At 40.8% G+C, this 11,778-nt stretch overlaps 1 protein-coding gene across 1 annotated transcript; it reads left to right on the top strand.

Annotated features, from left to right (window-relative positions):
• Positions 1-3,888: 3,888 nt before the first annotated feature.
• LOC115182029 (zinc finger protein 180-like) lies at positions 3,889-11,270 on the top strand (the record flags this gene model as incomplete). The annotated part of the gene is made up of 2 exons (XM_029743671.1): positions 3,889-4,668; positions 11,087-11,270. Coding segments are annotated over exons 1-2 (792 nt in total), but the record flags the coding sequence as incomplete, so codon positions are not given.
• Between the last annotated feature and the right edge of the window lie 508 nt (positions 11,271-11,778).

The following is an 11,778-nucleotide window of genomic DNA, read 5'->3' as shown; positions in this document are numbered from 1 at the left end:
GTATTCAGTGCATGTGACATAAGATTTGATTTGATAGTCTATTAAGTTGTTATATAGATTAATGGAATTTTGCATTTCTTGATTCCAACCTTAACCTCTTGAATTGGATTTGATATATGATTTGAATATTGCTAAATTAATTTGATTGGATACATTTGCAGATAAACATATTGGCACCGTTGCACTTTTCTTAAATAATGACCCATTTCTTCTAAAATAAGTTGAAACTGATGTTCTCCACATCTTATAGGATTTTCAACATTGCAGAACCAATACATTTTTTGTTAACTTAAGTTTATATTCGGCTAATTCAGCCGCACCCGTTGCTGACAGGTGTATAAAATCGAGCACACAGCCATGCAATCTCCACAGACAAACATTGGCAGTAGAATGGCCTTACTGAAGAGCTCAGTGACTTTCAATGTGGCACAGTCATAGGATGCCACCTTTCCAACAAGTCAGTTTATCTAGTTTCTGCCCTGCTTGAGCTGCCCCGGTCATCTGTAAGTTCTGTTATTGTGAAGTGGAAACGTCTAAGAGCAACAATGGCTCAGCCGTGAAGTGGTAGGCCACACAAGCTCACAGAACGGGACCGCTGAGTGCTGAAGCGCGTAGCATGTAAAAATCGTCTGTCCTCAGTTGCAACACTCACTACCGAGTTCCAAACTGCCTCTGGAAGCAACGTCAGCACAAGAACTGTTCGTCGGGAGCTTCTTGACTATCTTCACATTACACACACACACACACACACAGCAGCCTAGCCTGAAAATAGCCTGAAAATATTTTTGATATCTCGGATTGTTCTGACAAATATTTCCAGGCTCCGCTGGCATGGAATCTCCCAGGATAAACATCCATGCTCTCCTCCCGGAGGTTATGACAACACAACATCAAACACCGTAAATACACAACTTGATGCAACCACATGAAAAGGTTGGGAACATGTTTTCATTGGCCAGTGAGTGGTTAAGCCCTCGCCACAGCTACAACTTATTTATCAGAATTCCTGCTGTAAAAATAGCTACATTATTTCTGACACCCACAACTCAACTGCACCACGTGAGTTTGATAAGATTTATGTTTGGTTTGTTAAAATAGAATCTTTAGTCTTGGTTCCCTGCATTTTAAAACATTTCTTTAACTTTTGATATTGAATACTGCATTGTTGTTGAGGAAGAGCTTGCAGGTAACGGGGCATTTATACTATTGGTAAAACGTGGATAACCACGCTAGCTTCGCTCTCGTGTGGTGCTAACAAGTATAATAGGTAGTGCTAGGTATCAACAGCCTCCCGAGTGGTGCTAACAAGTATAATAGGTAGTGCTAGGTATCAACAGCCTCCCGAGTGGTGCTAACAAATATAATAGGTAGTGCTAGGTATCAACAGCCTCCCGAGTGGCGCAGCTCTGCATCGCACTACAGATCCGGGTTTGATCCCGGACTGTGACGCAGCCGGCCGCAACCGGGAGACCCATGAGGCGGCACACAATTTGCCCAGCGTCGTCCGGGATAGGGGAGGGTTTGGCCGGCTTGGATGTCCTTGTCCCACTGATCATAAGATCAAAATGACAGGGCTTAGACTGAAACTATAATTTAGATCTGATGATCGGTGGAACAAGGACATCCTCAGACAGGGCTTAGACTGTAAAACTGTCTGAGGATGTCCTTGTTTCACCGATCATCAGATCTAAATTATAGTTTTACAGTCTAAGCCCTGTCTGAGGGGGGAGGTTCCTCTAAGCTATATGGAACTGTTTTAAAACTTATTTGGGATAGGTGGCAGTATTTTCACGGCTGGATAAAAAACGTACCCGATTTAATCTGGTTACTACTCCTGCCCAGAAACTAGAATATGCATATAATTAGTAGATTTGGATAGAAAACACTCTAAAGTTTCTAAAACTGTTTGAATGGTGTCTGTGAGTATAACAGAACTCATATGGCAGGCCAAAACCTGAGAAGATTCCATACAGGAAGTGCCCTGTCTGACAATTTGTTCTCCTTCTGTTGCATCTCTATCGAAAATACAGCATCTGTGCTGTAACGTGACACTTTCTAAGGCTCCCATTGGCTCTCAGAAGGCGCCAGAAAGTGTAATGGGGTGTCTGCAGTCTCTGGGCGAAGAACAGCAGGAGTATTTGTTAGTGGTCAGCCTGGGAACAGTGACACTGGAGATGCGCGGTCATGAGACTACTCCATTTTTTTATTTCAGCCTTTGAATGAATACAACGTTGCCCGGTTGGAATATTATTGCTATTTTACGAGAAAAATAGCATAAAAATTGATTTTAAACAGCGTTTGACATGCTTCTAAGTATGGTAATGGAATATTTGGAATTTTCTTGTCCCGAAATGGAACGTCTGTCCTCAACAGGTTAACCTGTTGGGGCTAGGGGGCAGTATTGACAATTTAAAAACTGTTTTAAGAAGGTTATACCAAGGATAATTTTGCTATTTGATTTTGAACTTTAAGACCCATAGAAGTATCAATAAAGAAATATTAAAAAGTTATTTTATGTAAAACAATATTTGGCCATACTGCTATAGCCCATACTAACGCATTGCATAACATTCACAACATGGAACAACAGTCCCCCAAAACATCCAAAGGAAGTTTGTTCTGAAGTGTCTGTCCTATATCTGAAAGATACATGTCTTTAACCCCTTTTTTTGCCACTTAAGTCTTTCCACATTGTGTTATGTTACAGCCTTATTCTACAATGGATTAAATAAATAAGAAACCTCATCAGTCTACACACAATACCCCAAAATGACATCACAATACCCCATAATGGCATCACAATACCCCATAATGACAAAGAGAAAATAGGTTTGGAGAAAAAATGTCACATTTATTAAAAATAAGAAACATAAATACCTTATTTAAATAAGTATTCAGACCCTTTGCTATGAGACTCGAAATTGAGCTCAGGTGTGCATACTGTTTCCATTGATCATCGTTGAGATGTTTCTACAGCTTGATTGGACGTGATTTGGAAAGACACACACCTGTCTGGCTGCCACAGCATTCTGAAGCGATACGCCATCCCATCTGGTTTGCGCTTAGTGGGACGATCATTTGTTTTTCAACAGGTCAATGACCCAACACACCTCCAGGTTGTGTAAGGGCTATTTGAGCAAGAAGGAGAGTGATGGAGTGCTGCATCAGATGACCTGGCCTCCACAATCACCCGACCTCAACCCAATTGAGATGGTTTGGGATGAGTTGGACCGCAGCGTGAAGGAAAAGCAGCCAACAAGTGCTCAGCATATGTGGGAACTCCTTCAAGACTATTGAAGAAGCATTCCAGGTGAAGCTGGTTGAGAGAAAGCCAAGAGTGTGCAAAGGTGTCATCAAGGCAAAGGGTGGCTACTTTGAAAAATCAAACATATATTTTGAACTGTTTATCACTTTTTTGGTTACTACATGATTCCATATGTGTTATTTCATAGTTTGATGTCTTCACTATTATTCTACAATGTAGAAAATGGTAAAACAAATAATTATAACCCTTGAATGAGTAGGTGTGTCCAAACTTTTGACTGGTACTGTATATACACTTACAACTGTATATCTCATGAATGTTTTTACATTCAGTTACATGAAGTCACTTTCTTACCACTTCTTCCATAGGCAAACATGTAAGGAAAGCTTTTTTTAACTCAAAAGGGATGCTGCCAAAAATGTATTGAATTCAAATGGATTTACCCAGCCTACAAAGCACTACAGCCACTCTGTGATGACCAGTTCTGCTCTTTTATTGAGGGATCTAGTCTAGATTAAACCTCATAGGAAGACAGTTTTATCTTGTGGAGATTTCATTCAGGTTTCTGTTTAACGGGATTCTCTGTCTTTGGCAGGAGAGAAACCAGACTCTCACTCTGACAGCGGGAAGAGTCCTTCAGGGGAACCAGACCCAGAGACGCCCAAACCAGCGAGACAACACCACTGCTCCCACTGTGAAAATAGTTTTTGCTGGTTAAGGAACCTAAAACTGCATGAGAAGACACACACAGGAAAAAAGCCTTTCCAATGTTCCCAGTGTGGAAAGAGTTTTACCATGTTAGCTAACCTGAAAAGGCATGAGAGAATACACACAGGAGAAAAGCCTTATCACTGTTCCCACTGTGGAATGAGTTTTACTCAGACAGGGCACCTAAAATCTCATGAGAGGATACACACAGGAGAAAAGCCTTTCCAATGTTCCCAGTGTGGAAAAAGTTTTACTAAGAAAGGGCAATTAAAAGAGCATGAGAGAATACACAAAGGAGAAAAGCCATTCCAATGTTCCCATTGTGGAAAGAGTTTTACTCTAATAGGAAACCTAAAAAAGCATGCGAAACTACACACCGGAGAAATGCCTTTCCAATGTTCCCAGTGTGAAAAGAGTTTTGCCGTGTTAGCTAACCTGAAAAGGCATGAGAGAATACACACAGGAGAAAGGCCTTACCACTGTTCCCACTGTGAAAAGAGGTTTATTCAGTTAGGGGACCTAAAAGCTCATGAGAGAATACACACAGGAGAAAAGCCTTTCCAATGTTCCCACTGTGAAAAGAGTTTTATTCATTTAGGGTACCTAAAAGCTCATGAGAGGACACACACAGGAGAAAAGTCTTTCCAATGTTCCCATTGTGAAAAGACTTTTAGCGTTTTAGCTAACCTGAAAAGGCATGAGAGAATACACACTGGAGAAAAGCCTTATCACTGTTCCCACTGTGGAATGAGTTTTACTCAGACAGGGCACCTAAAAGCTCACGAGAGGATGCACACAGGAGAAAAGCCTTTCCATTGTTCCCAGTGTGGAAAGAGTTTTGCTAAGAAAGGTCCGTTAAAAGAGCATGAGAGAATACACACAGGACAAAGCCTTTCCAATGCTCCCAGTGTGGAAAGCGTTTTACCTGGTTAAGCAGCCTGAAGGAGCATAAGAAGACACACACCAAAAAAGCCCTACCACATCTCTCTCTGTGTGAACCTGAAATCACATGAGAGAATAAAGGCGCTGTGTTCTGACTTATATTTTTGACTGAGAATTTGTGTTTTTGTTTATGCCACATGAAATAATATTGTTTATGATTATACCTGTCTATATAAGGTCCCACAGTTGACAATGCACGTCAGAGCAAACACCAAGCAATGAGGTCGAAGAAATTGTCCATAGAGCTCCGAGACAGGATTGTGTCAAGGCACAGATCTGGGGAATGGTCCCAAAAAATGTCTGTAGCATTCGAGGTCCCCAAGAACACAGTGGTCACCATGATTCTTTGATGGAAGAAGTTTGGAACCACCAAGACTCTTCCCAGAGCTGGCCACCCAGCCAAACCGAGCAATTGGGAGAGAAGGGCATTGGTCAGGGAGGTGACCAAGAACCCAATGGTCACTCTGACAGAGCGACAGAGTTCCTCTGTGGGGATGGGAGAACCTTCCAGAAGGACAACCATCTCTGTAGCACTCCACCAATCAGGCCTTTATGGTAGAGTGGCCAGACGGAAGGCACTCCTCAGTAAAAGGCACATGACAGCCTGCTTGGAGTTTGCCAAAAAGGAACCTAAAGGATTCTCAGACCATGATAAACAAGATTCTTTGGTCTGATGAAACCAAGATTGAAGTCTTTGGCCTGAATGCCAAGCATCACATCTTGCGTAAACCTGGCACAGCATCAGGCTGTGAGGATGTTTTTCAGAGGCAGGAACTGGGATACTAGTCAGGATCGAGGGAAAGATGGACGGAGCAAAGTACAGAGAGCTCTTTGATGAAAACCTGCTCCAGAGCACTCAGGGCCTCAGACTGGGGCGAAGGTTCACCTTCCAACAGGACAATGACCCTAAGCACACAGCCAAGACAGTGTAGGAGTGGCTTTGGGACAAGTCGCTGAATAACCTTGAGCGAACCAGCCCGGACTTGAACCCAATCTAACATCTCTGGTGAGACCTGAAAATAGCTGTGTAGCAAAGCTCCCGTTCCAATCTGACAGAGTTTGAGAGAAGAATGGTAGAAACTTGTAACGTCATCCCCATGAAGACTGGAGGCTGTCATCGCTGCCCAAGGTGTTTCAACAAAGTACGTAGTAAACGGTCTGAATACTTATGCAGATTTTTCAGTTTCGTCTGCTAAATGACTTAAATGTAAATGTAAATTATTTTAATAAATGAGCAAAGAAATATATATAATGTATTTCCTTTGTCATTATGGGGTATTGCTTTGTCATTATGGGGTATTGTGAGGTCATTATGGGGTATTGTGTGTCAATTCAGTATTTAAAAAAAATATTTTAGAATAAGGCTGTAACGTAACAAAATGTGGAAAAAGTGACGGGGTCTGAGTACTTTCCGAATGCACTGTATTGTTACACCATGTAGGAGCAGTATAGACCTAGTCTGTTCATACATGATGTATTGTTACACCATGTAGGAGCAGTATAGACCTAGTCTGTTCATTATATACATCTATATGATGTATTGTTACACCTCCAGGTTGTGGGGGGGCCAGTACAAAAAAAAATGCATGAATTGAAATGTATGTATTCACTACTGTAAGTCGTATTATTAGTATTATCCAGAGCGACTTAAAGTAGTGAATACATACATTTCAATGCATTTTTTTTGTACTGCCCCCCCCCGTGGGAATCGAACCCACAACCCTGGCGTTGCAAACACCATGCTCTACCAACTGAGCCACATGGAACACAATGGAGTTCAAGTCCAAAGACTGAGATGGCCATAGAACATTTTTGATTTTATGCCCAATTAACCATTTCTTTGTGGATGTTGATGTGTCTTGCTGGAAGATCCACTTATGGCCAAGTTTCAGCCTCCTAGCAGAGGTAACCAGGTTTTGGGCTAAAAATATCCTGGTAGTGGGTAAAGTTTATTTATTTTATACAGTAATTTTTGCTCATCTTTATCAAGGCTATTAATAACTAGGTGCTTATTTTGATATCTAGTTATTTGACTGAATCAGAAATACAGATGTGGAGTAGAGGTTAAGTTTGTTTTAAATTCTCATAAAAAATCTGAACTAATCAAACAACACTTGTTGCTCTTTGCACGTGTTGATATAATATTAATATTTAATAGAGAGGAAAACAACGTTTCCCTAAACTGCTTTATAATATTATAATTCAATGAAGAAGAAAAAAAGTGTTCCCTCCTCAACTGCGTTTCCTCCCTCCAGACAGCAGATGGCGATATGTGTCTTTCAGGAGATGTTTCTAGTGTGACGTATAATCTAGTGGACGGAACGCTTCTTCAACAACTGCAGCCACCTCGGTAGCTCGCTAGCCAACAAAGTCGGAACATTCAAGTTCTTTAGACACTTTCCTGGTTTAATTGTAACTGTGATTTAAACATACTTATGTGTAAACAACTAGTTACTCCATTTAATTTAATATTTACGTTGTAAGTCAACTATCTGGCTGGTTAAGTTAGCACTAGCCTAGCTAGCTAACATCCCCGACCATGCGCTCACTAAGCTACTCTCCTCCTGCTAAAGAAGAGGTCTGTTGGACGGAGAAAGAGGATCTGGGGCTGAACATTGTCGTGAAAGAGGAGAAGGAAGAGGAGGATGTTACAGTAAAACAAGAAGTACAGGGTGAGGCTGTTACAGTGAAAGAAGAAGAGAAAGACGTTTCAGTTAAACAAGAGGAAGACGCGTTCAGAGTGAAAGAGGAGGAGGATGCAGTTTTTGGAGTGGAGGATAAAGAGGAGGAGATTACTGTCACATTAGAGGACGAAGAAGAGAAGACTGGAGATCTGATTAACACCAGTAAATACAGTGAGTACTATCTTATAAAACAGGGACATTGATCTGATTAACACCAGTATATACAGTGAGTAATAACAGGGGCACAAACTCTGCAGTTGTTGAACTAATGTGTGATTTTTAAAAGGGAAGCCCTACTACACTTGAATATGTTTTTGTACTGTCGGAATTGTCCATGAAGTCCTAAAAAAAAAACTTTTCCTGTTGAAAAGTGATATATAAATACAGTAAATTATAAACACACTAAAGGGAAACAAATAAATGTTTTGAGCAAAATAGTATTTTTTTAACAACTGCAAACTAGAAGGAGTGAGTGATGTCATAGTAAGGCCTTCAAGGAGTTGGCTTGATGGGAAGTCGTGATGTCATCCAATAGGAGACTGATCTTCATGTGAATATTCATTATTCTTTTTAAAATCCTTCCTGTTCTGTCAAGTTGGTTGTTCATCATTGCTAGAAAGCCATTTTCAAGTCTTGCCATAGACTTTCAAGACTATTTAAGTCCAAACTGTAACTAGGCCACTCAGGAACATTCAATGTCATCTTGGTAAGCTTCTCCAGTGTAGATTTGGCCTTGTGGTTTAGGTTATTGTCCTGTTAGGACAGTTTTTTTGTATTCAGATCTCTGAAATGCTCTCTACCTACGTAACATTTAGTGTCTCCTTATGTTACACTGGGAAAACAGTTTTCATGGGCACAGAAATCTTAAATCATTTCAGAGTTTGCTAAATCCAGTGGTTCTAACCGAGAGTCACCTTAACTTTATTGACAAAACCCAAATGGATACTGTCATTAATGCGGTTCTTAAATAATTACGCATAATTCTTAATACTGTAGCTGTTTAGTTACAGTCACATGTTCAACTATCATCAGCTGATCCAGGAAATCATTTTCTGAATGACAGTCACATGACAAACATCATGACATGCAACAACAACCAAAGTACTTCTTCATTCATTACTCTGGTAAAGACAGTTATGCTGTGCTCCACGTTGGATCCAACATCCCAAACAAATTGATATTTATAATGTGTTATTGTTTACTTGATTTACAGTAGGGTCTCGTTAGTCCGTTTGGAAACGGAGATACTTAGCTCATAATGTGTAGAGAACTGTTCCTTGATGGATAGGCTATTGTTCAACACACAGAGATATTTTCCTTCATTCAGGACATTTAGAATGACAACACATTACAGAGTAGCCTATTGGGATTATTCACAAAATTATCTGGTGATCAGGTTATGAAATGTCATGACAAAGACATTTTAGTTTCCATGTTTCACCTGAAATATTAAATGATTTATAGTCCTAGGTCTATGTTATTGTTAGGTGAGATTATAGACCATTTTGGCATACACTTAATGGACAAAACCTCATTGTCAGGCTGATGGAAAACTAGCCAATGAGCATTTTACTGGTTGAAGTCGTTTTTAAATATAAAGTAGTACATTTGACAATAACACAAACATTATATTAAATCAGGACATTCAAACGAGCCTTACAATTATAATCCAAAGTAGTTTCAAATGATAATAATAATCATAATCAACCTGGAAATGGAGGCTATATTTGCTGTCCGCCTATGAGAACTCCCCTGAGTTTCCCCCATGGTGGTGAATTAGTGAATAGACACAGAACTTAATAGCATAATGTGAGTTTCCTTGAGTAGCACTCTTGATCTAGTGCTGTAATATTCAGAATACATTGTGAAAACTAATCTTTGCTCACCATTTTTTAAATATATATTTTTTTCACCCCTTTTTTCTCCCCAATTGGTACTTACAGTCTTGTCTCATCGCTGCAACTCCCATACGGACTCTGGAGAGGCGAAGGTCGAGAGCCATGCGTCCTCTGAAACACAACCCAACCTAGCCGCGCTGCTTCTTGACACAATGCCCACCCAACCCGGAAGCCAGCAGCACCAATGTGTCGGAGGAAACACCGTACACCTGGCGACTTGGTCAGTGTGCACTGCGCCCGGCCCGCCACATGAGTCGCTAGTGCGCGATGAGACAAGGATATCCCTGCCGGCCAAACCCTCCCCTAACCCGGACGACGGTGGGCCAATTGTGCGTCGCCCCATGGGCCTCCTGGTCGCGGCCGGCTGCAACAGAGCTTGGACTCGAACCCAGAATCTCTAATGGCACAGCTTAGGCCACTTGCTCACCATTTTTGCTCCAGGCAGATATACTACATCCATAACTAGTGGTTTCTGCATTAGCAGGGAGGTGTTTATGCAATCAAATTGTGTGTGCATCGCCCTTGTCGCAATTTTAGCAAACACAGAAAGGTGCCTATATTTGAGAACAAAAGTCGCCTGGCACACTGCTTAGGAGTTCAACACCTTTTACTTATTTCTAGTTACTACTAATGTGAAAACAAGACTAAATATGACTATTGTTGCTCACTTGACTGTCTTAAGACAATTGTCAAGTAATTTTAACATTCATTACAGACGTCAATTGTTGTAGAGTATCATGGCTACGCTGTTGGCATCACCTTTTTCAGTGGATTTCTGCTGTTGTGAGCCTTTAACTATCTGTCTGACTTGTTCACACAGGAGAGAGACGTGACTATCATGGATCCTCTGGGGAGCCTCAACATCATGATGCTAACGAGTCAGAGAAGAGTCTGTCCAGATTCTATCACCTCAAGAAACACCAGCAGAGACCCACAGGGAAGAAATCTATCTGCTGCTCTGACTGTGGAAAACATTGCAAATCTTCATCAGAACTTAAAATACACCAGCGAACACACACAGGAGAGAAATCTCACCACTGTTTTGATTGTGGGAAGAGTTACTTAAGATTAAAAGCACTAAAAGTACACCTGAGAATTCACACTGGAGAGAAACCTTACAGCTGTGATCAATGTGGGAGGAGTTTTACTACATATTTCTCTCTGACTCTACACCAGAGAATACACACAGGAGAGAAACCGTACAGCTGTACTCAATGTGGGAAGAGTTTTACTCAGTCAAGCAACCTGTTATCACACCAGAGGATACACACAGGAGAGAAATCTTTTAGTTGTAATCAATGTATGAAAAGTTTTATTTCATCTAGTTACCTGACTGTACACCAGAGAACACACACAGGAGAGAAACCTTATAGCTGTGATCAATGTGGGAAGACTTATAATTCATCTTGCCATCTGACTAGACACCAGCGAGTACACACAGGAGAGAAACCTTATAGCTGTAATCAATGTGGGAAGAGTTTTACTCGGCCAGACAGCCTGATATCACACCAGAGAACACACACAAGAGAGAAACCTTATAGCTGTGATCAATGTGGGAAGACTTATATTTCATCTTGCCATCTGACTAGACACCAGCGAGTACACACAGGAGAGAAATCTTATAGCTGTGATCAATGTGGGAAGAGTTTTGCTGCATCTGGCTCTCTGACTCTACACCAGAGAACACACACAGGAGAGAAACCTTATAGTTGTGGTGAATGTGGGAAGAGTTTTACTACATCTGGCTCTCTGACTCTACACCAGAGAAGACACACAGGAGAGAAATCTTATAGCTGTGGTCAATGTGGGAAGAGTTTTACTACATCTGGCTATCTTACTCTACACCAAAGAACACACACAGGAGAGAAATCTTATAGTTGTGGTCAATGTGGGAAGAGTTTTACTACATCTGGCTCTCTGACTCGACACCAGAGAACACACACAGGAGAGAAACCTTATAGCTGTGATCAGTGTGACAAGAGATTCTCCGGTAAAACACATCTGATCAAACATCAGAAAATACATGAAGGAGTTGTTTCATGATATCAATGATATAATGTCACAATGTAGAATGTTTTAACATTGTAGTAGGAGTATATTAATAATGTCACAATGTAGAAGCCTAAACGTTTGTCCCCTGTTCTATTGATTTCAACATGATATGGATATTAGCCTCAGGGGAAAAATCCAGGCTCTGAAATGGAAGAGTACTATTTATGAGATTTAACAAAAAAAGAGTTGTGTTACACTTACCATGTTGGTGACCCACTTGAATCAAAAT

This window comes from Salmo trutta, unplaced genomic scaffold (assembly GCF_901001165.1).
Source record: "Salmo trutta unplaced genomic scaffold, fSalTru1.1, whole genome shotgun sequence".
Taxonomy (NCBI): domain Eukaryota; kingdom Metazoa; phylum Chordata; class Actinopteri; order Salmoniformes; family Salmonidae; genus Salmo; species Salmo trutta.
The sequence above is the reverse complement of the archived record's forward strand: the minus strand, read 5'-3'. Positions and strand labels throughout refer to the sequence as shown.